The sequence below is a fragment of the Choloepus didactylus genome, chromosome 18 (assembly GCF_015220235.1).
Source record: "Choloepus didactylus isolate mChoDid1 chromosome 18, mChoDid1.pri, whole genome shotgun sequence".
Lineage (NCBI taxonomy): Eukaryota > Metazoa > Chordata > Mammalia > Pilosa > Megalonychidae > Choloepus > Choloepus didactylus.
In genome coordinates this window covers 36,779,503-36,807,222 of record NC_051324.1, presented here as the reverse complement: position 1 = coordinate 36,807,222, position 27,720 = coordinate 36,779,503, and the positions used below count along the sequence as shown (strand labels likewise).

The 27,720-nt window shown below is 35.1% G+C and overlaps 1 protein-coding gene across 10 annotated transcripts in view; it reads right to left on the bottom strand.

Moving 5' to 3' along the window:
* TRIM37 (tripartite motif containing 37) overlaps positions 1-27,720 on the bottom strand; it is a 230,264-nt gene that overhangs the window by 168,666 nt on the left and 33,878 nt on the right. For 7 of the 10 annotated variants that reach the window (XR_005212803.1, XM_037810100.1, XM_037810103.1 and 4 more), the window contains exons 4-8: positions 26,510-26,626; positions 19,170-19,257; positions 17,229-17,351; positions 14,612-14,735; positions 11,129-11,199 (exon numbers count right to left, since the gene is read on the bottom strand). Coding sequence is in view for 9 of the 10 variants with exons in the window: in XM_037810100.1 (XP_037666028.1) it covers positions 11,129-11,199; positions 14,612-14,735; positions 17,229-17,351; positions 19,170-19,257; positions 26,510-26,626 (523 nt within the window). In the remaining variant the exon portion in view is untranslated. The remainder of the gene's footprint in view (positions 1-11,128; positions 11,200-14,611; positions 14,736-17,228; positions 17,352-19,169; positions 19,258-26,509; positions 26,627-27,720) is intronic. The other 3 variants (XM_037810101.1, XM_037810097.1, XM_037810104.1) reach the window with 1 other exon arrangement.

Genomic DNA, 27,720 nt, shown 5'->3' with positions numbered 1-27,720 from the left:
TTTTCCCCCAAACATTTAGGACTGCCAATTTAATGGGCTTTCCCCTGTGAGGCTAGTGACTGCAAGGAAGAGGCTAAGACCACTTATAATTGTGCCTAGAAGTCCCGCCCAGAGAGCCTCTGTGTTGCTCAGTTGTGGCCCCCTCTCTAAGACCACTCGGCAGGTAAACTCACTACCTGCCCCTCTACATGGGATATGACTCCCAAGGATAGAAATCTCCCTGGCAACGCAGGAAATGACTCCTGGAGATGAGCCTGGACCCAGCACTGTGGGACTGAGAGGATCTTCTTGACCAAAAGGCGGAAGAGAAATGAAACAAAATAAGGTTCCAGTGGCTGACAGATTTCAAATGGAGTCGAGGTCACTCTGGAGGGTATTCTTATGCACTATATAGATATTACGTCTTAGTTTTTAGTGTGTTGGAAGGGCTACAGGGAAATACCTAAAGCTGTCGAACTGCAACCCATTGACCGATTCTTGAAGATGATTGTATAACTATGTAGATTGCATAGTGTGACTGTGTAACTGTGAAATCTTTGTGGGGAGGCACTACCTTTATCCAATGTATGGCCAGATGAATGGAAATGCGGATAAAAATTAGATGAAGAATAGGGTGGGATGGAGGGGATGGAAAGAGTTAGGGGTTCTTTTTTACTTTTATTTTTATCTGGAATAAGGAAAAGTTTCAAAAATTGATTCTGGTGACGAACACACAACTGTATGATGGTGCTTTAAATAACTGATTATACACTGTGGATGCTGTACCGTGTGTGAATGTATCTAAAACTGTATTTAAAAAAGTAAATGAACAATGGGGGTGGGGGGAATGGAGTGTTTTGAATGTTCTTTTTTTCATTTTTATTTTACTTTTTGGAGTAATGAAAATGTTCAAAGTCTGTGGTGATGAAAGCACAACTATAAGACAATACTGTGAACTGACTGTACACTTTGAATGACTGCATATTATGTGATTATATCTCAATAAAATTACATTAAAAATCATAAAAAAGAATATAAATTAGATTTTCATTCTAATTTGAATGAAATTAAAATTCATTCAACTCATTCAATTTCATTAAATTCACTAAAAAAGTATACTTGATTTTACTGCATTCTTCTCTCCTCATATTTTAAAGATCAATTTTAAGCAGTTGCAAATATACACTCAAACTGGTAGAGTGAAGCCATCATGTATATTAATGAATAAAGCCATACAGGTTGAAAGACCTTGAGTGTTTCTAAAATAGCAGACCAGAGAAAAGAGAAATATTAAGATCTAACAAAAACACACAAAAAATCAATTTGGGAAACACTACTTTAAAAGTTATATCAAAGGTAAAAATTGAGAAATCCAACTTCACTAAAATAAGCATAGTAGTTAAAAGACCACTGATGTGTTCAAAAGAAGTGATTTGAATTCCTAATTCTGCCATTCACTAATTACATGAATCGGGGTGAAAATCTGTGCAACTATTTATGTGTCCAACTGGAATAATAATATATACCACTGCTTGCTCCACTGGGTTTGTTATAAGGATCATGAGTTAATACAGATGAGTTTGTAAACTATAAAGCATCATATGGACGATAATGTTAGAAAGGAAATAAATAAAAGGAGAGTCTTAATAGATACTTAACTCTCAAACCTACAACAATTGGGTTTATATTTTTATGATCACAGTTGATTTTAGTTTACCAAGAATAATGATACCCTATGATTTGGATCCACAACAACACATTGGCAACAGATAATATGTAGGAAAAAACAAGTAACTGAATATTTTGTCATTCATTTTATTGTCAGCCCTTGCCCAGAATATTAATGTTTTTTAAATAATTGACTTAAAATGATTTAATATTATTTGAGTATCACCTTCTAAGGTATGTTATGATTAAAATCACAAGATATATATGCATTTAAGTTTAATTTATATTTTTCATTAAACCTGTATTGAATTTTTACTATGGGATACCTTTGTGGACCCCAATTCCTCCCTCCGTTTCCTCCAAAGTTAACTCACTCCATCAACTTCAGTTTATCATCACCATATAGGTTTTTCTAAGATTATTGTGTGTATATACATCCATAAACAACATACACAATTGTTTTGAATGTTCCCAAACTTTACATAACTACTATCACAATCTGTCTGACCATGCAGCCTACTGTATTCACGCAACTCTGCTTTTGAGATACAACCAACATCGATATTCGTTGATGTACTTTATTCAATTCAAAGGTTTTAAGGAATTACACTGTACACATGCATCACAATTTATCTTTTCATCAATGGACACTTAGGATGCTTTCTATTTTTCACTATTAAAAATAACACTGGAGTGAAGAATCCAGTGCACCTTGTACACCTAAATAAGATTATCTGGGGTATATTACTTAAGACTGAAATTACTGAGTAGAAACACTGAAAATTTCAGGAGATATCAGCAACTTGCTCTCCAAAGTAGCTTGCAGATAAATGGTTCAACCAGCATGTAAAAGTTCTCTTTGTTGTACACCCTTGCAACATTTGATACTTTATTAATTTTTGCCAATCTAATGTACTTAAGAAGGCATTTTATTGTGGTTTAAATTTATATTTCCTGGATTACTAGTGAAATTTCATGTTTACTGGTCATCAGGGCATCCTCTTCTGCAAACTGTTCAAATGACCTGCTCACTTTTTATGACATTTTCTGGCTACTTATGTTTGACTTTTATTTCTTTATCAATTCTGGATGCCAATTCTTGTTCAGTTATAGGAGTAATAAATAACTTCAACCAGATTGTGGCTTGTCAACGCAGTTGAAGATTTTCTGTTTGAAGTTCAACGAGTTTTTAATTTTCATGCCCTCAAAAATTTTGTCCTATATTTTGTTTCTACTGTCTTAAGAAATCCTTCCTTAGCCCATGTCAAAGATATTCTCCTCTAAAAATAATCAAATTTGGATCTTCAGATGTAGGTCTTTAGTCCACTTGGAACTAACACTTGTGTATAGTGTAAAATTGTATCTCAATTCTTGTGTTTGTGGTTACTTCAAAACTTTTTAACATGCATATCTAACTACATTTCTAATAAAGCAAAAATATTTCACTGTTTCCTACATCTAAATATAACAAGGACATTATCATGCTTTAACCACTTTCTATACAACTCTCACTAACTTAATACTGAGTTTTTTAATGTTTGATTGAAACAAATTTTTTAACTTATACAATTAGCAGTAAATAAAATTTACAAAATATTTTATCAATTTCTAAGCTGACATTTGTTTCGATGTCACACCATCCCTCTGAATAACATTTCCTACTAAACTACGATCTCAAAGTAATTCTTTAACAATTTTTAGTCTTTATATGTCTGAAAATGTACACTGGCCACAATCTTACATGATTTACCAAACATAAAATTCTACATTGATAATTTTTATTCATATTTCCAAAATATTTTTCCATTAACTTCTGGCTTTCATTATTGATGATAAGAAGAATTTAATCACTTTCCTTTTGTTTTCCTATAGGTAATCTGTTTTTCTTGCTGGAAATTTTAAGGTTTATCTCTATTCTTAATGGTCTCCCAGCTCCCCACAGAGTGTCAGCTATAGATTTATCTTTGGAGGCTGTTTTCAGTATGAATGATGTATTTTCCATCAATTTTTTCAAATTCTAAGATTAGTACTTTAAATACTACTTCTTTACCGTTCCTTCCATTCTCTTCTGGAAATACACACATACAAACCCTAATTATCTTCCACATCACTTAAGTACTCTTTCATATTATCTCTTTCTAGGATGAGTTCTTTTCTTTAGATTTTATGTGTTTCGAAATTTTGGTTTGTGATCTATCTTAAGAGGCTGAGGTTAGAGTTTTTTGGTTAATAGTTGCTTTTTTAAATTTTCTCTTTGGTGACTACCCCTGCTCCTAGTACCACTGTTGTGTTGCTTTAACATGCCCCTATCCCCATCCCTGCCAGTACAGAATCAGGTCTGATTAAAGCGTTAGTGGCACTTGCTTTACAATATTTGAGATACAGCAGAGCCAATCACCAAACCAAAAGGCAGGTTAATTCCGTTCCTGTGCTTCTGTGTTCCTATTTCTACAGAGCTACATATTCCTGCAATAAAATGAAATAAAAGGCATAAGTTTGAAGTATGTTTGAAGAGAAGTCAACACAGGAGATGAAGTGTAAACCCAATGTACCATTCTGATTGGTCAAGGTAATAAAGTTAAGTAAGCTCATAACTAAAGCTGAATACACACAAAAAAATTACACTAATTTTTTTATAAAAGCTTTTCCAGAGGGATATAAAAAATAACGTAAGAAAACAGCTTTGGTTCTACTCTTAATATTCGAATTGACCTCAGTATATTCCACATACAGGGTGGGGGGGGTGGAATCCTGCTTACAATTTAAAATAGTGGGAGACTTCAAGATAAGGAAGGAAATTTATATTTGTTTCTCTGGGAAAACGTATAATATCAGCAAAAACTTTTTATAATAAGGAATTAAAATCCCACAAGGATTAAAACAAAAAAAGGGATAACCACAAAATTTTGAAAACTGAAAAACCAATGAACAAATGGAAAAGCTGAATCTTTTTATCACTGGAAACAAAACACGGAAAAGTAACCCATTTACAACGCAGAAGACTCAAAAGGGTTAGCAATTAGCAGTACTGGATACTTCTGAAAGTAGCAACAAAGATGGGATTAAAAAAAACAGACAAGAAAACAAGCATAACAGAAGGACTAACTGACTATTTTAAAAAGTATTCAATCAGCTTCATTCGTATCTCTAATTGAAATCTGAACCCTTTTCAGCTTTTTTAACAGTTGCTGTATGGGGGAATACTGACATTCATAGCTGCCAAAGTCTGGCTCTGAGTGTCACACAGACACCCAAAGTACCAGGGACTGACCAGGTTATACACAAAGAGCTCAGCATCTCAGAATTTAGAGATAACCATTACAACTTAGGAAGACATGACTGCTATAAAAAGCTTACAACCTAGAGGCCCTTACAATTACCCATACTCTGACAACCTATGTTCTAAGATTGAATTCTCACGAGTTTGCACATTATACTTGGTCCATATTAGTGAGGCATTATGTTTGTCTTTTCGTTTCTGGCTTATTTTGCTCAAAATGCTATCCTCAAGGTCTGTTCACCTGGTTGCAGGCCTCACAACTTCAGTCGTTCCTGAAGCCACTCAACATTCTGTTGTACGCATACAACAGTTCACAATTCCATTCATAAGTCAATGCAAATCGTGAATACTGCTGCCATAAACACTAGTGTGCAAATATCCATTCATATCCCTGCTCTCAGTTCTTCCAAGTATATACCATGGGGGGATATTTACAGCAGCAAAAAGAGAAGTCTCAAATCAACAACCTTAGCCTACACCTCAAGTAATTAGAAAAAGAAGAGTAAATTAAACTAAAAGCAAATATAAGGCAAGAAATAAAAATCAAAACAAAAATAAAATAGAAAAACAATAGGAAAAAAACAATAAAACCATAACCTATTTCTTTGAAAAGATGAATAATACATAAACCTCTAGATAGACTTGATCAGGGAAAAAAAGAGAGAAGACACAAATTACTGTTACCAGGAAGGAGAGAGATGACTTGTCAAGTCAACAAATATTAAAAGAATAAGAGATAAATGAAAAGTAGTGTGGGATGGGGGGATGATCTGGGTGTTCTTTTTTACTTTTATGCTTTATTCTTATTCTTATTCTTTCTGGTGCAAGAAAAATGTTCAAAAATAGATTGAGGTGATGAATGTACAACTATATGATGGTACTATGAACAGCTGATTGTACACGATGGATGACTGTATGGTATGTGAATATATCTCAATAAAGTTGAATTTAATTAAAAAAAAAAGAATACAGGAATATTATGAGCTTATTTATGCCAATAAATTCAACAATTCAAATGAAATAGACCAATTCCTTGAAAGACTCAAACGACCAAAGCTCACTCAAGAACTAGTTAACATGAATTGCTAAATATCTACTAAAGAAAATGAATTGGTAGATGAAATCTGTAACAAAGAGAAAATGACACACAAAGGGCTACACTGGTAAATCCCACCAAACATGTAAGGGAAGAAAAAATACCAATTCCACACAACTTCTTCCTGAGAATTGAAAAAGGGCATACTTTCAAAGCAACACAATGATATTTTGAGAAAGGAAAGTGTCCAATATCCCTCATGCACACAGATGCACAAATTCTAAACAAAAATTTGGCTAATCACATCCAACACTATATTAAAAGTATTATATGTCAACCAAACTAGGGTTTATATCAGGAGTGCAAGGTAAGTTTAATATTTTTTTAAATGTTATTTATCATATTAATAAACTAAAAAAAAAGCACCAAACGTTTTAAATACACACAGAAAAAGCATTTGACAATATCCAACATTCATTTCTAATAAAAATTCTCATAACATACTCGGTGGTGAATAACTTCTAAGCAACACTGTCCTGGAAGTTCTGGCCAGTAAAATGGTAAAATGTAACAAGACTGGAAAGGGAAAACTCTTTATTCACAGATGACATCATTGTCTTTGGAAAATCCAAGGAATTTACAACTCAGCTACTAGAACTAATAAATAGGCTTAGCAAGTTGCAGGATGTAAGATCTCTCTCTCTCTCTCTCTATATATATATATATATAAATTACAAACAAATCAATCGTATAGACACAAGCAATCAGAAATTGAAAATTTAAAACATACCACTTACAATAACATCAAAAAAACTGAAATACCAAATAAATCTGACAAGATGTGAAAAACCTGTACCCTTAAAACTAAAAACAGAAAGAAATTACAGAAGACTTAAGTAAATGGAATGATATAAAAAGACACAGTATTTACATTTTACTTTTCACCAAATTGTTGTAAAGATCCAATGCAGGTGGAGGTGGCCTAAGGGTACACTGACTGAGGAACAGAATGGTAAACTGTGGTGTAAGCATACAATGGTATATTTAGCAACTACGAGAAGGACTGAAGCTGTGAGACACTCAACGAGGTAAATGGTTCCTGTAGACAGCATGTTGAGTGAAGTACGCCAGAAACCAAAGCAAACACTATAATGCCTCACCAATATGGACTAACTATAATGTGTAAACTCAGAATTGAATCTTAGAGCACAGCCTAACAGGGAAATGATTATTGTAATGGTCCCTAGATTGTAAGCTCTTACAGCAGTCAAATCTATTCCTGAATTGTAATGGCTATCTCCAAACTCTGAGGCGTTGATTCCTTAATGTATAAACTGATTGGTCTCCGGAACATTGGGTATCTGTGTTACACCTGAAACTCAGAGCTAGAGCTCAGCAGATACGAATATCAGTATTAATGCATAAAACAACTGTTAAAAAAAAAAAAAAAAGCTGAAATAGAGCCCAGACTTGAATTAGAGATATGAATAAAGCAGATATGGTTAAGGCTAGAGCAAATCGGGCCAAAGGGTAAAGGTTGAAACTTACTGAATTCAAACTTCAACTCCCATGTGAGACCAAGGGAAGAGATGTTTATTTGGGGTAGGACCTATATCTTCTAAACACTGTAACTTCTACAGTCAGTTTGTTCAAACACTATAATTACACAGAACTTTGAATAGGAAGTGAGCTATGGTAGGTATGTATAGATTAGAATGAAATAGCAACACATCCTAAAGTAATTTGGGTGGAGAATAAAAATATATATATTTGGGGGCCCCCTGAAGTGTACTCTTGGGGAAGAATGTAGAGGTGTTGGACTTCCTCACCTGGATTGTTGCTGATGTTCTCACAAACATTGGGACTGATGGCTTGATGTGCTGAGCCCTCTGTCTTGGGGCTGGCCCCTGTGAAGCTTGCTGCTGCAAGGAGACACTTAACCTGCTTATAATTGTGCCTAAGAGTCCCCCCTTGAGTACCTCTTTGTTGCTCAGATGTGGCCCTCTCTCTCTAACTAAGCCACCTTGGCAGGTGATCTCGCTGCCTCCCCCCTATGTGGGACCTGACTCCCAGGGGTAGAAATCTCCCTGGCAACAAAGGATATGACTCCCAGGGAAGAATCTGGACCCAGCATCGTGGGATTGAGAACATCTTCTTGATCAAAAGGGGGATGCGAAATGAAATGAAATAAAGCTTCAGTGGCTGAGAGATTCCAAATGGAGTCGAGAGGTCACTCTGGTGGACATTCTTACGCACTATATAGAAACACTTTTTAGGCTTTAATGTATCGGAATAGCTAGAAGTAAATACCTGAAACTACCAAACTCCAACCCAGTAGCCTTGACTCTTGAAGACGATTATATATTAGCTTACAAGGGGTGACAGTGATTGTGAAAACCCTGCGGATCACACTCCCTTTATCCAGTGTATGGATGGATGAGTAGAAAAATGGGGATAAAACCTAAATGAAAAATAGGGTGGGATGGGGAGGAGGGCATGATTTGGGTGTTCTTTTTTTTATTTTGTATTCTGGTGCTTTCTAATATAAGGAAAATGTTCAAAAATAGATTGGGGTGATGAATGGACAACTATAGTATGGTACTGTGAACAGTTGATTGTACACCATGGATGACTGTATGGTATGTGAATATATCTCAATAAAACTGAATTAAAAAAAAAAAAAAAGATCCAATGCAATCCCAATACAAATCTCAGAAAACTTTTTTTGTAGAAATTGACCAGCTGAATTTAAAACTTGCATGGAAATTCAAAGTATCTAGCATGGCCAAACCAACTCTTAAAAAAGAAGAAAGTTGGAAAGTTAACACTGCCTGATTTCAAGGATTATTATAAAGCTACAGTACTCAAAACTATAGTATTGGCATAAAAATAGACAAATTGACAAAAGAAAATAAAGATACAGAAATAGATATATGACTTTTCAAAAATGTTCAAAAACAATTCAGTGTATAAAGGACAGTCTTTTCAACAAATCATGCTGGAACAACTGGATATATATATATATACACAAACGAACAAACTTGCATCCACACTTCACATATATAAATAAGTGAATCTGGATCAACAGACCTAAAAATAAAACGTAAAACTATAAAACTTCAGGGAAGAAAACAAAAGAGAAAATCTTCATGACCAAATTTCTTAGATACAATACCAAAAGCATAATCTATGAAAGAACAAACTGATAAACCAGACTTCATAAAAATTAAAAAGTTCTGATCTTAAGAAGAATGGAAAGACATTCTCTTATGCAAATGGAAAGACAATGGATAAAGCACTTATATTCAGAATGTGTGTCAAGATTTCTCAAAACTAAGTAACAAGAAAATTAACAGCCCAATAAATCAATGGACAAAAGATTTGAAGAGACACTTCAAAGAAGTCAAATGTTATAAATAAGCCTAAAAAAGGATATGCAACATCATTGGTCATCAGGAAAATGGAGATTAAAACCAAAATGAGATAGTACAACACACCTATGAGAATAGGTAAATATACAATGTGTTGGCAAGGATGTGAAGGAACCAGAATTCTCATACACCACTGGTGGGAATACCACTGGTAGTACAATCACATAAGAAAACAGTTGGCAGTTACAGAAAAAGGTAATTATATATCTACCATTTGACACAGCCATTGAGTACCATTCTCTCAGGTACCCAGGAGAAAATAAAACATATGTACATTCAAAGATTTGCAAACAAATGTTCACAACAGCTTTATTTATAATGGCCCAAAACTGGAAACAACCGAAATGACCTTGAATGGATAAATGGAAAAACAAATTGTGGTACATACTTAAACAATGAAATATTACTCTGCAATAAAAAGGAATTAACTACTGATAATGATATACACAACATGGATAAAACTCAACATAATTCTCCTTAAACTAATAAAGAAAGACATAAGGTATGATTCCATTTATATTAAACTCTAGAAAAGCAGATCAGTGGTTGTCTGGAAAGGGAAGTGTGGGAAGGGATAGAAGGGCTGTGAGCAGCACAAGGAAAATTTAGGGGAAAATGGGTATGTTCACTAACTTGACTGTGGTGATGGTTTTACAAGGGTATACATTTGTCAAAACTTATCAAATTATAAACTTTAAATACATGCAGCTTATTTTATGTCAATAATGCTATCTTTTTTAAAAAAGCACATAGAATTCCAGATCCCTTCCATCTGCTCCACTGCAGCTGATCCTAAACTGCCCATCACTCCACCAGTTTATTCTCTGGAAGGGATGGGTAAAATAAAGTGTCTGGACAAGGGTAACAACATGCACTACTGAAAATGGAAGTAGTGAAGAAAAAACAACTGTATTTAAGTAAATATTTATGAACTGAATCATAACAGCCAAATTGTCAATCAAGCGTAAAGATAGAATTGAAGCATTTTCGGACATGCAGTATCAAAAAATTTATTCTGATTACCCTTGCTGTAAAGCTACTGGAGGTGTGATACCAAAACAAGGAAAAAACCAAGAGAATGGAAGTCATGGGAATCAGAAAACGTGGGATTCAAAACACATGGGATTCAACCCAAAAGAGAAGTGAAAGCAATCCACAGGATGATGATTAAACGAAGACAGCTGTTTATCAGGCATACGGAGAAATATAAGAATCCCAAAAAATTCAAATCAAATATATCAAAAAGTTATGTGACAGTGTACATTTAATTTACTCACTTACTATGTGTTTCATTCTACCTCCCACATCCCTGCAACCTAGAATATAAACTCTATGAGGGCAGAATTCTTTTCCATTTTGCTCACTATTGTACCCTAAACATCTAAAACCATGCATGTTTTTACATGGTGCTTAATAAAAATTTGCTGAATAAATGAAAATGCTGAATTTTAGCCTAAGAATTAAAGTGACAATAACATTCTATCTCAAAACTACTACTTAAGTTGCAATGTAAGATTTCAATATTTTATATATTTACAGATTTCTATGGATAATTCCCAGTAAAAGAATTCTATTCCTACAAAACAGTTTAAGTCTTATTAAGAGAAACTTGAGAAGAATCAGCAGATTCCTTTTGCATGAAACCCCCATAAAACCTCACAGAAACAATGTCAAAACAAACTTTTAAAAGATATGGACAAAAGTGGATAAAAACTATTTCATTTAATATTTTACCACCTGATGCTCCACCTCCTGAAGTAAGGATTCCAACAGCTCTGTTTCTTGTGTTAGAGATGTCTTCTGACCTGTTTAAAAATAGTAAAGCGCCAACTCTCAGGCTCATTACTAGTTTAAGAATGAAACTAACTTTCACTGAACATGCATAACAAGAAACACATTTCAAGTAAGAAAAAATTCTTAATTATAGCTACCCTAAAGCTTTTCCTAGAGCTTTCAGAGTTTGAATCTAATATTGACGTAACACTGAAAGAGGACTTTGGAGCCAACCTTAACAGTTTTAGACAAAACAGAACTTAGATCTATTAATCTAAGAAATATAAAATGACAATACACTTTAGCAAAAAGTTTAGTTTTCTAGATCTTTACATTTCTTTTTTTTTAATTAGAGAAATTGTGAGTTTACAAAACCACTGATGAAAGGTTAATAAAACAAGTTCTACCTGTCATGCATTATTTATATTAGGTGTATTTTTTTCCCCAATATATCACTCCTTTTGGAAGAACAACATTAATTTCATTAGAATTAACTATCCTGAAATAACTCATCCCCCAAATTTAGTGGGGCTTAAAGAGGAAAGCATTAAGGAGGCAAACTGTGATGTCAACAAGAGTTCTGAACTTGGAACAGAGAAGGACTTGTGAAAAAGAATACCAAGAGAATAAAAAAGTATTTGCAGGGCCCACACTGAGGAACTGGTGAAAAATGCGGAAATACTAAACTTCCCCACCTGGGTTATTACTGATATTCTCCTAAGCATTGAGGACTACCAATTTAGTAGGAAGAGCCCTCAACCTTGGGGCTTGCCCTTAAGAAGCTTGTTACTGCAAAGGAGAGGCTAAGCCTACTTATTGTGCCTAAGAGTCCCCCCCAGAGAACCTCTTTGGTTGCTCAGATGTGGCCTCTCTCTCCCTAAGCCCACTTGGCAGGTAAACCTCCCACCCCACCACCACCACCACATGGGACATGACTCCCAGGGATGTAAATCTCCCTGGCAACGTGGGACATGACTCCCGGGGATGAGCCTGGTTCCAGCATCATGGGATTGAGAAAGTCTTCTTGACCAAAAGGGGAAAGCAAAATGAAATAAAATAGTTTCAGTGGCTGAGATATTTCAAATGGAGTTGAGAGGTCATTCTGGAGGTTATTTTATATGTCGTAAAGATATCCCTTTTTAGTTTTTAAGTGTATTGGCCTAGCTAGAAGGAAAGACCTGAAACTGTTGAACTGCAACCCAGTAGCCTTGATTCTTGAAAACAACTCTGTAACTATGTTTCTTACATGGTGCGACTCAGCGATTATGAAAACCTTGTGGTACACACTCCTTTTATCCAGTGTATGGAGAGATGAGTAGAAAAATGGGACAAAAATTAATTGAAAAATAGGGTGGGATGGGGTGTTTTAGATGTCCTTTTATTACCTTTTTTTTTTGGAGTAATGAAAATGTTCAAAAGCTGATTGTGGTCATGAAGTATAACTATAGGATGGTACTGCAAATAACTGATTGTACACTGTGGAAGACTGTATGGTATGTGAAAATATCTCAGTAGAACTGAAAAACAACAAAAAAATACCCAGAGACTCAAGAAGTTAGAGGCAGGCAGAGATAAAAGAATGATTATAAAAAAAGAACATGTTTTTCAAAAAAAGAGAGAACTTAGGCATGTTTGCCAAATCAGACCACTTTCTTCGTAAATTCCAAAATCTAAAGAGCTGGAAGCCTATTCCGTGAAGTTAGGAAAAGTTAGGAGTAGTGGAATTTGATAAAGAGGAAATGAGTGGAATTTTTATTTTTGAAACCCAGATCAGAAGTTCTTGATTGCAAAAAGACACATGGGAGTCAAAGTAAATTAGTAGCTGGGATCCAATATTACCAGAGGTGATTTCTACCCCATTACATATTAGAAGAGAAAAAAGGACATTGGCCTGTGGGGCAACAACCCTATGATAATTGACTTACAAATTAGTGATGAAAACTGCAATATGAATAAAAGTCTTTAGCTCCTAATACTAAGTAAGGTTATAGTGAAATGATTCCAGGGATAGCCCTGAAAGTATCCTGTTTAATTATAAAAACTATTTAGAAAATCATAAATTATAACTTTTCAGAATGGAAAATAATTTGAAAACAACAAAAGAAGGAAGAATTAAGTTAATGGAAAGTGAAACTGTTTCAACTCAGTTATTTAATTAGTGAAATTAACAGATCTGTATCGTTGTCTTATTTGACTTCTGGCTGATCAAATTAAATACAAAAACATTTAATGAAACCAATTCACCCCACAAAAGCAAGGGGAGATACACAAATTGTCTTTGGCAACTATTTAAGACCATACCAACAGTGAAAAAGTCTTCAATTTTAAAAACTCTCGTACATACCTACATTCTGATTCTCTAAATGGCTAAATGAACTTATGAAATTCTCAAATAGCATTTAAAGTCCTGAAAAAATAAGATCATCTACATGTATGACTGACTGCAATTGAGTACTAAAGAATTAAGATTTTTACTTATGTTAAATGCCGCGTGACCGGCATAATCAAAGCCTACTTGTTTTTTCTAACTATTCCACCATGTAAATGAACTATACTGCTCAATGTAACTAAAACAATGATTGTCAAGACTATCTGCTACTGGGTCTGTGAACAAATATGAAAATTCAGACAGTATAGATTTATAATATAAAAACAATTTGTGAAATAATCAAATATCCAACTTCAAAGATACATGCATCTTTTTGAAAGAAGATAAAAATAAAATTTATAAAATAGTATTTAGAATGACACCAAGGTGTGGTTAAAACTTTGAAGAATCAAGACACCAAGCAAAAAATTCTTTGCTCACATCTTCTTAAAGTATATATATTTCATTTCGGACTATAAAGAAAATACTCACACTGGTTTTGACTCAACAAAACAGTAAATGGACTTAAGAGTACAGGTTAAGCTCAAAGATCACTAAAAAAATACCAAAAACTTCCCACTACATTCAGCACTGATGAGACTCTTAACTACTTTGTTCAATCCTAGCTCCACAAACAAAGAATGAGGAATCTTTGAAGAACCAAAAAGGAAAGTAATTAATACAATTAACAGATTAAAACTGAAACCTACCAGTTCCCAAAGAATCAAGACCCTAAATATCAAAGGAAAATCTGAGGGAATTACTCTAATATTTTCAAATGCCAGTTCTTCAGCTTCAATGAAGATGGACTGAAAGGAAATAGAGTGTTAGTTGTAGGAATTTTGATTAGGAATTTTAAAAAAAGCTACCAAACAATAAGGTCATTGGCTATTAGAATTATTTCCCCAAATGGCTACGAAATCTTTTGTCTCCAGTTATTTCTAAATATGGGTTAAACATCTGTCCAGTTTGTAAAAAAAAATGGAGATGCCAAAAAGCTCGATTCCTTCCAAGTCTGTAACAACCCAAGGAGACTTAGAATACCAAGTACTGAAATAGCATACAAAAACTCTCACCCATCAGTGTAATAAGCTTGTTCTTCAGCTGTGTGTCTAACCGTGCAATCATCATCTCAACTGCATTCCTAATTTCTCGAACACGCTCATCTTTTGCATTTCTTACAGCCTCTACATTTCTTTCCTAGAAAATAATCAGGAAAAAAAGAATTTTAATTTAAGAATTCTAAAAAAGAAGCAAATAATCAATGCAACAATGCAATTCTGTAACTGAAAAGTTAGGATTTAAGGACTGATTGTGATTACTGAATCATTATACAGATATTCCTTTTTACTTTCTGGTATATTAGATTAGACAGAGGGAAATACCTGAAACCTGAACTGTAATCCAGCTGCCTTGATCTCTGATAATGATTGTACAGTCTTTATCTTGTGCACTTGTGGTTGTAAAAACCTTGTGACTAATCTTCACTTGTACCCATTTATCCAGTTTTTTTACTTTCAAGTCTTGGGCTCACTAAAGACAGCCCCTAATGTTTATTAATGAAGGGTCAGCCCAGAACTAACCCACCCCAAGTCCAAAGTTATCTTGATAACCAAAGCTGGGTCTAACCAAAATGGGCCCGCCTAACATGTACAGTAGCTTAGACATTAACCTACAAGTTGTCTATACATCATTATATTCACCCATCATCATATTAAGGTCACCATTTTCGTACATATGTTCTGTGACTAAGCATGTAGTCGATCTGTGCAACCTTCAATAATTAAATCACTTCTAACTATATCATCTGGGGCCACTGTACTCATTATCTTAAATCCTGTCCATCTTTTAATGCTATAAAACTATCAGAATTACTGCAGATCGGGGAGACAGATTTTGGACTGATAGGTCACTGCTCTCCTGATTCATGCCTAGCAATAAACTCTTTCTCTCTTTGAAACCCCAGGAATTGGTCATTTGAGCGCATCGATCAAAAGAATCCACCACCTTGGTCCAGTAACAATTCTTAAAGTCCACTGATTTCATTTCCTCTTTAAAAGGGCCTCTCCCCTAATTTCCCTCTTTTGTAAAGCCAGGCTGCAGATGGGGCCATGCGCCACATTCCTGCTCCCTTCCTCCCCCACTTTGTGCCACTTCTGTTCATATCACATCACTGCTCCCTCCCTCCCCCACCTCTCCTCTCTGAATCTACAAACCAGGCATTACCAAGTTACAAGATAAACTACGTGTAATCCCCCATTGGCCAAAGCTCCTGTGCCTTATATGTCCAAGACACCATGTAACCTCCTAAATGGCAAAAAGCCCTATAAAAAAAGGAATCCCACCACCTGACCATGCAGTTTTCCCTTCCAAGCAGTCTCTGCTGACTGGGGCTGCCCTGATGCTTCTCTCAATAAACTTCTGTTGTTGCCTGCCATTTGGTTTTGCCACCCGTCTTTTGCACCAGAACACCTTAAAGTTTTAATTGTTGATTATCTTAAGTTAACTCAATGCTTTTAAAAATTCAGTACACTGAAGTAAATCAGGAAAAAAGACTCAAACAATTAAAGCATGCTACAGTATATATTTTAACAGTTAAATAGAAAGGTCTGTATACAAAAACTTGGTTTAGGAAACACACACAACAAAAACTTAGAGCCTCAATCAGATCCCTGATTGAAAACCAACATTTAAAAACAAATAAGTATATTATACCCAAATCACATTTCTGAAAAATACTAAAACAAATGAAGTTTTTTAAAAAAAGATTATCTACTCTACTTTACAAAGGTTTCTTTTTGTTTTCTTCAGAACTACAGGAAAAAATTTGTTTCTCTAAGACTGCAGAGAACATACAGACTTTTCACTAGCATATCACAGAAAATAAAAAGCAATCTTTCCTCGACAATATATTATATAAATATAAGCAGTGAAACTCTCAACCCTAGGACACCCTTCCTAATTCCTAATAGCCAAATGGATTATGTTGCCAAAGAAGTAACAGGGAAAAAGGGCAGCTAGATGAAGGCCAACTAGAAGTCATCCAATTTGCAAATGGCTTATGTTTCAAAATAACATACACAGAACTCAAAAATACTTTTTGTCTAAACAGTGTTATACAGGATGATTTGGATCTTGACACCTGAAGGGGTGAAACCAAGATGATTTCTATCCTGAAGTTTGAGATTGGTCCGTAAACCACATTTATAAAACACTCATTCCGACAACTTTAAAAAGAATGTATTCCAAAGGTACACTTATTACTTATTTAAAGCTTATCACATGCTCCCAAAGAATAGTATAAATGAAAGCTTCTTAGAAGAGGTTACCAAAGCTGTTTGACCCATACAATATCCAAAGAGTAGAGTTAAATATTATTCTCACTTCTGCAGAAGTGAACTTTAAGCTCCAATTCAGGACATCAGAAATAGTTGATTCCTTGATAATAGAAACTCTCCCAAAAGCTGAGGGTTCCAAGAATGAAAAGCTTATTGACTCTTTAAAAATCAATACTCACTCTGTTAAGAGTCAATTATTGGCTTTTTATACATTGAATATAATATCCTACCAAATTTTCAATCTTTGAAAATCTTCATTTCAGTATCTCATTAATTTATATTATAGAATATATTAGATATTGCTATATATTATAGAATACAAAAGGCATAATGGTCTTTTAACAGTAGTCCTTACCACTTCTTGAACTAAGCTGATCAATTCCATGAGACGCCGACGAAGTTTGGCTACCTCTTCATTCACTTTAGTGACATGCTGCTCATAAATTTCTGCCAAAGGTTTAAAGGTATGTCCACCATGCTATTTAAATTAATAAAAGTAGCTTTAGAACATTTTCACACATCTCATCTGCACTTACGTTCCATATGTAACACTACACAGCTACTAATAAATTAGGAAATATTTTGAACATATTTTACTTTTTTGGCTACCTTTTGTTAAAGCAAGCCAGAGCTAGCTTAAAAATCACTTGTCTTATGTAAGAATGCCTTCAGGATTTTCTATAAAGGACTTCAGCAAAATGTTAACACTCATCTATAAATCTTCAATCATTAGAAAGAATCAAATCCAAGATTTCCCAAACCATCTGCCACTATGTCATATGTCACTCCCCCCTTGGCCAACACTAGCCTTCTTCCATGTCCTCAAACTTCTTCCTACCAAAACTTTACAAAATTATTTCCTATTCAAAACGTATTCCCCTTCATCCTGCTTCCCCACACTCTCCAACTTTTAATCCTACTCATCCTCCATAGCTTAGCTCTAGGATATATGGTCAGATGGTATAGTTATTCACTCTCTTCAGCACTGTGAACTTATTCCTAAAATTTATTATATCAACAATTAAATGGAGAATTAGTTGTTTGGTATTCGTCTTGTTCGTCACTGAATCCCCAGTATCTAGCACAGCTGAATGAATGTGAAAGACTCTTAAAGACATAATTCGCAAAAGCAACAAAATCCATTTCTCAGGCCACAAAGTTTCTGTAGAGATAAAAGGCTAATATAAATTAGCCTCACAAATCTCAGAACAATTCTGTGGAGCTAACAACTTAAAAACAATTTTCCATACAATTTTAATATTGTAATTTATAACTCTCCTGATTAGTAAATAAACGATTAAATTCCTTTAACACATATGCTCTTATTAGAATTGTCTTGTTCAGTTAAAGCACCCAGCCATTTGCTCAAGAGCTGCTGAAGAAACTGGATTTTTATGTGATACCCTACTTTAAGTAAGGGAAAGAATGTTTTCAATACCTCTCAAAACATATTTAAGTCTATTTAACCTATTTAAGTCTACTTAAGTACTAAATTATGGGAACTATTTTTGTACTAAGCACATGAGCATTCAAGTTCTAACAGAAAGCTCTCTTAACAGACCTCTGTCTAACCAACTACCAGCCATTCTCTCTGTAAAGCAAAGTGAATGACTTCCAAATAATAATTCTCATGGATAACAGGCAACTCTAAATGCCTACCCACTTCTGCTCCTACGTGGCTTACTTTTCCATGAAGAATCTGTTGTTTATTCTCAAACCTAATTTTGTCAATTGCATTTATTACTGTAAGACTATAAATTAAATATTAGGTACACAATGGAACATGACTTCTAGGAAAACTAATGTGAATGCCTTAGACTTGATAAAAGCAGGCTGCCTTAAAAAAGTTGCTGTTAAATTAGGGAAAAAAAAAACCAAACAGATGAAAAAAATTACAAGATACAGTGAACTGTGACCATACTGATTAACAAGTATGTAAGTTCCATTTTAAAGATACCAAAACTAGAAATCATAGCCAATACATTGGAAAAACTGAAGGTCTTTCTGAAAGACTTTGATCCTACAAGAAAAGAATCACAAATAAATAATTGCTTTATAGATTTTAGGTTAAAATAAAGCATTTATATAAGGAAATACTACATCAAATCCCCCCAAAGAGATTCTTCTGGAATAACAGAAGGTGTGAAATTTTTAATAAGTTTCTATAAAGCAGATGTATTTAATTTTCATTATGCAGAGCAAAATAAATGACACTATTTTATACGTAAATCAAGCAAGCATTTATGTGCCTTCTAGTTTCTAACAAAAAATAATATGCTAAATTTGTTGTACTCACCATTCCTCCCCAAAGTGCACACTGATGGCAGATACACTTCTTACAAGTCCAGCAAAACACACTCAGTTTTTCATGGTGATTTTCACATCTAAATATTACGGAAAAGAAAAAACAGTTATGAATTGAATAAACTAAAATTTTAACATAATTACCTAAACAAATTTCTAAGTTTGGGCCAACAGATCAGGTAATTTGAAAAGATTATGGATCAGTCTCAACCAAGTCCATTTCATTCATATCTCCCCAATGAAGTCTGGACTTGGTTGAGATTAGTATAGATAAGACTAAGGGTAGAGGATATTAGAAGTGTTTTAAAACTTTGGCTTCTGTGTGGGACCAAAGAAAGAAGTGTTTATTTGGCAAAAAATCTATATTTTCTGTAGCACACTATATAATTTAACTTGTACGGTAAATTTACTTAAATATCATAATTACACGGAATCTTGACTAGGGAGTGAGATCTTGTTGGTTTGTACAGGTTAGGGTGAAGTCATGATACAACCCAGAGTAATCTGGGCAGAGAATAAAAAATACTTGCAGAGGAGCTAAGATGGCGGCATAGAGAGGAGTGGAAGACTGTTAGTCCCCCCTGGAACAATTCATAAGGGACCAAAAAACTAGTAAATAACCTGGAATAACTGCAGAGAGACAAACGTGACTGTCCACTCATCATCCACCAACCTGAATTGGGAGGAATGCCCAAGATCACAGCATAAAATCTGTAAGTAAAATTATGGACCTGCGCTGAGAGCCCCTCCCTCACGGAAGCCTCGGGATGCTAGAGAGCAGCACTCTCTCAGCCCAGTTCCAACTGGGGTTTTAATGTTAACTGCTCAATACAGACAGTGAATCCACAACAAGCAGACAGAGGCTTTTGGTGACAACTGACCTTGGGAGAGGCGGGGGACATATCTGTCTCAGCACAGGGAGCCCAGAGGATCAGGTGCTATCTCTGGCTGATGGGTGAACCTGGGAGCTTTTCTGTCCCTTTCTCTCTCTGTGGAGAAAACCTCAGCCATTTTCAGCCTGCAGCACACTTTGCAGTAAAGACAGCCTCAGCCATTTTAAAATCAAAACACTTTAATCAGCAGAGTGAGAAACAAAGAACTTATTGATATGCACATGACCTCTCTGGAGGGGGCATAGCTTCCCAAGAGGAAAAGGAGGGGCCCAGCTCTACCGCCTGCCTTTCCAGAACCAGACCCCAAAGCCTGGGGGAAGAGAGCCACAGGCCACACCCTCTTACGCAGGCAGTGACAGGCTGAAAGGTGCACCTGCTGGGCAGAAAAGCAGAGGTGTATCAATCCTCTAAGAAAAACCATCAGGGAAACCAGATACGGGACATTTCCTCCTTCTGTGACCTGAGCCTGTTCTCATCTGGGAAAACCTGATTGGGGTGGCCTAGGAGGTCAGATGCCTATACAACAGAAAGCTACAACCTAAACTAAGAAAAACGAAGCTATGGCCCAGTTTAAGGAACAAACTTACACTTCAACTGAGATACAGAAATTGAAACAACTAATGCTAAATCAATTCAAAAAGTTTAGAGAATATTTCGCAAAAGAGAGAGAGGCTGTGAAGAAAACACTAGGCTACGTAAGGCAGAAACGAAAGTTCAAAAAAACAACTAGTAGAATCTATGGAAATGAAAGACACAACACAAGAGACAAAAGACACAATGGAAACATACAACAGCAGATCTCAAGAGGCAGAAGAAAACACTCAAGAACTGGAGAACAAAACACCTGAAAGCCTACATGCAAAGGAGCAGAAAGACAAAAGAATGAAAAAATATGAGCAATGTCTCCGGGAACTTAAATATAAAACAAAGTACAATAATGTATATATCATTGGTGTCCCAGAAGGAGAAGATAAGGGAGAAGGGATAGAGGCAATAAAAGAGGAAATAATCAATGAAAATGTCCCATCTCCCTTATGAAAGACATAAAATTACAGAGCCGAGAAGCGCAGCGTACTCCAAACAGAAAAGATCTGACTAGGCCTATGCCAAGACACTTAATAATCAGATTATCAAATCTCAAAGACAAAGAGAGAATCCTGAAAGCAGCAAGAGAAAAGCAATTCATCACATACAAAGGAAGCTTAATAAGACTATGTGCAGATCTCTCAGCAGAAACCATGGAGGCAAGAAGGAAGTGGTGTGATATATTTAAGATACTGAAAGAGAAAAACTGCCAACCAAGAATCCTATATCCAGCAAAGCTATCCTTCATATATGAGGGAAAGCTCAAAATATTTTCCGACAGACAGACAATGAGAGACATTGTGAACAAGACACCTGCCCTACAGGAAATACTAAAGGGAGCACTACAGAGTGACAGGAGAAGACAGGAGTGCGTGGTTTGGAACACAGTTTTGGGAGATGGTAGCACAGCAATGTAAGTACACCGAACAAAGATAACTATGAATACGGTTGAGAAAGGAAGGTTGGGAGCATGTGAGACACCAGAAGTAAGGAGGAAAGATAAAGAATGGGACTGTGTAAGTTGGTGAAATCTAGAGTGTTCAACAATTGTGATAAAATGTACAAATACGTTCTTTCACGAGGGAGAGCAAGCAAATGTCAACCTTGCAAGGTGTTAAAAATGGGGAGGCATTGGGGGAGGGATGCAATCAATGTAAACTAGAGACTATAACTAATAGAATCATTGTATTATGCTTCCTTTAATGTAACAAAGGCGATATATCAAGGTAAATGAAGATAAGGGGGGGCATAGGAGAGGCATGTTAGACACCTGACATTGGTGGTGGTGTCTGACTCTTTACTCTACTTTGATTTAAGGTTACTTTCCCTTTTGCTACTTCCTAGCTGTCATTATTTTTCCTCTTTCTTTTGCCTCTCTGCTTTCTTTGACTCTCCCTCCTGCCTTGTGGAAGAAATGCAGATGCCCTTACATAGAGTGGTGAAGGTGGTGAACACATATATATGTGACCATACAGAGAACCATCAATTGTTTACTTAGGATGGAATGTATGGTGTGTGAACAAAACAATCTTAAAAAAAAAAAAAAAGGGTTGATCACAAAACCTCAAGGGCAATACACTGAGTGAAATAAGCCAGACACATAAGGACAAATAATGCAGGGTCTCACTGTTAAGAACTAATTATAATATGTACACTCATAGACATGAAATATAAGGTACCAAGATACAGGACGAGGTTTAAGAATGGGGAGTGGTTGCTTAGTATGAGCAGAATGTTCAACTAGGATGAACTTAAATGTTTGGAAATGAACAGAGGTGTCGGGAGCAAGATGTGAGAATAACTAACAGTGCCGAATGGCGCGTGAATGAGGTGGAAAGGGGAAGCTCAGAGTCATATATGTCACCAGAAGGAAAGTTGGAGGTCAAAAGATGGGAATGTATAAAACTGAATCCTATGGTGGGCGATGTCCATGATTAACTGTACAAATATTAAGAAAACTCTTCCATGAACCAGAACAAATGCATGACAATACAACTAGAAGTTAATAATAGAGAGACATATAGGGAAGAAATGTATACCTATGGCAAACTATATACTACAGTTAGTAGTATTTCAACATTCTTTCATAAACAGTAACAACATACTATACCAACACCATGAGTCAACAATTGAGGGGGATTGGTTAGCAATATGGCAGGATTTGAGTTTCCTTTTCTTTCTCTTTTTTTTTTTTTTTCTTTTTTCATCTTTCACTTTATTTCTTGTCCGGAGTAATGAAAAGGTTCTAAAAATTGAACAAAAATTAAGTGCGGTGATAGGTGCACAGCTGTATGCAGGTACCAGGGGCAACTGATTGTACACTTTCGAACCCTGGGTAATTGTATGGTATCTGAACAATCTCAATAAAAATTTAAAAAAAAAAAAGTATTTGCAAAACCCCCTTGAGGGACTGGGGAAAAATGTGGAAATACTAAACTTCCCCAGCTGGGGTACTCCTGATATTTTCGCAAGCACTAGGGACTACCCCAGCTTAGTAGGCCAAGATCTCGATCTTGGGGCTCGCCCTTATGAAGCTCGTTACTGCAAAGAAGAGGCTAAGCCCACACATAATTATGCCTACAAATCACCCCCAGAGAATCTCTTTTCTTGCTCAGATGTGGCCTCTCTCTCTATGCCAACTTGGCAGGTAAACTCACTGCCCTCCCCCTACATGGGACATGACTCCCAGGGATGTAAATCTCCCTGGCAACGTGGGATGTGACTCCCAGGGATGAGCCTGGACCCTGCATCATGTGACTGAGAAAGACTTCTGGACCAAAAGAGAGAAGAGAAATGAAACAAAATAAAGTTTCAGTGGCTGAGAGATTTCAAATGGAGTCAAGAGGTCACTCTGGTGGGTATTGTTATGCCTTATATAGATATCCCTTTCTAGGTTTTAGGGAATTGGAATAGCTAGAAGTAAATACCCAAAACTATCAAACTCCAACCCAATGGCCTTGACTCCTGAAGATGATTGTATAACTGTGTAGCTTACGAAGGGTGACAGTGTGATAGTGGAAACCTTGTGGATCACACTCCCTTCACCCAGCGTATGGACAGATTAGTAGAAAAATGGGTACAAGAAGTACATGAAATATATGGGGGAGGAGGGGTATGGAATGTTTTGGGTGTTCTTTTAACTTTAATTCTTATTTTTGGAGTAAAGAAAATTTCAAAAATTGTGATGAATGCAAAACTATATGATGATACTGTGAACAATTATTTTATACACTGGGTGATTGTCTGCTTTGTGAATATATTTCAATAAAAAAGGGTTAAAAAAGATTATGGATCAGGAAGCAGATAAACATAAGATGCATTCGATGACATCTGTGAATTAAGCTAAAAAATTACATATATACAAATGATTTTAAAGTATCATTTTCAGTAATCTATAAGAATTTTACAATCACATGCAAAATGCAGACTAGTTTTTTAACAAAGTACAAATATGACATCACTTCCCAGCATCACTATGTACCTCTAAGGACTTTATCATGAAAGTAAAATGACAACCTACAGAATGGGAAAAAATATTTGGACACCATATCTGATAAGGGCATAATATCCAGAATAAATAAAGCAATCCTTCAACTCAACAACAAAATGACAAACAACCCAATTTAAAAATGAGCTATCATACTCAAGCCACATTACTATTAATATAATTACGAAGACAATGAATAGACATTTCTCCAAAGATACACAAATGGCCAAAAAGCACATAAAAAGATGCTCAGATGCTCAGTATCACTAACCACTAGAGAAACACAAATCTAATCCACAATGAGATATCATTTCACACCTACTAAAATGGCATTATCAAAAAAAGAAAAAAAAGAACAAAAAAAAACCCAGAAAACTACGAACACTGGAGAAGATGTGGAGAAACAGGAACACTTATTCCCCGATGGTGGGAATGTAAAATGGTGCAGCCACTGGGGAAGACTGTTCAGCGATTCCTTAGGAAACTAAGTACAGAACCGCCATATGATATGGCAATCCCGTTATTAGGTATATATTCAAAAGAACTGAAAGCAGGGATGCAAACAGACATTTGCACAACAAAGTTCACAGCAGCATTATTCACAATTGCCAGAAAACAGAAGCTACCCAAATGCCCACCATGTGAAGAGCTGTTATACATACAATGGAATATTATTCACCTATAAGAAAGAATGAAATCCTTGAGCATGCAACAACACAGATGAACCCGGAGGACATTATGCTGAATGAAATAAGCTAGACACAAAGGGAGAAATATTGTATGGTCTCATTAATATGAACTAATTATGGTGAGCAAATTCTGGGAGTTAAAATCTAGAGTACAGGTTAACAGAAGACAGAAAGAGGGTAAAGAGAGGGCAGATGATGCTTAAGGTATACCGAATTTTTAACAAGGTTGATTGTAAATATTTGGAAATGGATAGAAGTGATGATAGTACAATACTGTAAGTGTAATTAACAATGCTGAGTGTGAGTATGGTGAAAAGAGGAAGTTTTGGTTCGTGTACATCACTAGAAGGAAAGCTAGATGATAAAATATGGGACTGTACAACATAGTGAAACCTCAAGTAGATGATGACTGTGATTAATTGTACAAATATAATAAAATTCTTACATTAACTAGAACAAATGTACATCACTAATATTACAAGATGTTAATAATAGTGTGCATATGGAAAAAAATAAAATCCATGCAAACTATGGACTATAGTTAACTGTAACACTGAAATATTCATTCATCAACTATAACAAAGGTACTAAACCAAAGCTAAGAATCAATAATAGGTAGGTATAAACGCTAGGGGATTTTTTTTTTCTTATTTTTGGAGCAATGAGAATGTTCTCAAATTGTGAATATACAACTCTGAATACACCAAGAAACACTAATTGGGCACTGTGGATGGACTGTATGCTGTGCGAATAAAACTGTTTTAAAAAAAAAAAAAGGTGGAAGCAACCCAAGTGTCCATCAACTGAAGAACGGATAAACAAAATGTGGCATATACATACTAGGGAATATAACTCAGCCATAAAAAAGGATACATCCAACAACATGGATGAACCTTGAAGACAGCATGTTGAGTGAAATAAGCCAGCCACAAAAGGACAAATATTGCATGATCTCACTGATATGAAATAATCAGAATAAGCAAACTTACAGAATCAGAATCTAGAACACTGGTTAGCAAAGCATGGGGTGGGGGTAAGGAATAGGGAGTTAAGGCTTAAAATATACAGAGTTCCTATTTGGAATGATGGAAAAGTTTTGGTAATGCATGGTAGTGATGGTAACACAACATTGTGAGCGTAATTAACAGTACTGAAATATATATTTGAATGGGGCTAAAAAGGGGAAATTTTAGCTTGTATATGTCACTAGAATAAAATTTTTTTCAAAAAAATCCATGGAACTACACTACTTGAACAGAGAACCCCTAACTTAAACCATGGACTACAGTCAATATGACAAAGATAAAAATGTGCTTTCACCAACTGTAATAATGTACCATGCCAATACAAGGTGTTAATAATAGGGTAGTATATGGGAATCCTGTATTTTATGCATGATTGTTTTGTAAATCCACAACTTCTCAAATAATTTTTTTAAAACTATGATAAAGTGAAGGAAAAAAAAAACCCACAAATTACTGCCACTTACTAAATCTTTTCTTTCTTTAACTTTATACAGAAGCATCAGATATATGAAATAATAAAAACCCTAAGGAATACTGTATTACTCATTTATAATTAACTAAAGGGAAACTGCCAATATAGTGTCATTAAAATAAGATACAGCAGCAACTTAGTGGCAAAATATATGAAATACTTAAAGAAACTGAGAACATACTTGTCCTTTTCATTTTCTTCATGTTTGGTGAGACTGCAAAGTTGAAGAGTATCGAGCTGTTGTGTTACTTCTTCTGCCCAACGACAGTTTACTAGTTCTCGTAGCTGGAGTGGAGCACTGGGAGGAAAGCATATACATATATTCTAACTTGGAACTTGACATTATTTTCTAAAGCAAACACATTCCTTAAAATAGAGCTATCATACTCAAGCCACATTACTATTAATATAATTACGAAGACAATGAAAGACAAGTTTTGCAACCTACTGTCATCACATTAATGTATCATTAACCTTTAAAAAAATACTGGCAATCCAGTTTACAAGCTGAATTCCAATGCTAATCTAAAGCTATACTGTCCAATACAGTATCCAGTAGCTACATGTGACCATTTAAATTATAATTCAAATTAATTAAAATTAAATAAAAATTTATTCCTCAGTCACCCTAGACACATGTGAAGTGTTCAAAAGCCACATAGTCATGGCTACTGTATTGGACAGTGCAAATATACAACATTTCCATCATTACACATAGTTCCATTTGATAGCACTGGTCTTCTTACAAGTTAATATGAAAAAATTTCAACAATACATAAAGAAAAGTGGGCAAAATATCTGAAAAGGAAGAGAAAAAGAAATATAAATGGCTAAAGATGTTTGAAGAGATGCTCAGTTTCAATCATTTTAAAAATGCATATTAAAAGCAAGATACAATTTTTCACTTAGCAAAATGACAAAAAAATGAAACAGATTGATAATATCCAGCTTTGGCAAGAATACGAGGAAAAAGCGCTTTTAGAGCTGTTGTCAGAAGTATAAAATGTTAAAAACCTTTTCTTCAAGGCAGTCTGTCATTAGTATTTGAAAAAACGAAAATCATAACAATCTAAATGCCCCTCAACATGAGTGTAAATAAATGTGGTCTATTCATAAAGTAGATTAATATTCAATTTTTAAAATTTTGCATGTGTACATACCATCAAGGAAAGCTATCCACCATATTTTACATGAAAAAAGTAGCTTGCAAAACAGTGTATCCTGTGTTTTAAGAAAAACATTTTTATGTATAAAGGTACTTATTCGTATATGCATAGGAAAATGTCTGGAAGGATACAAAACCTAACAATTTTTTCTGAAAATGGTATTTCATGAAAAGATATGATAGAGAGTATCATAAACAAAAATCTTTTTATTTTTATCTATATTCTC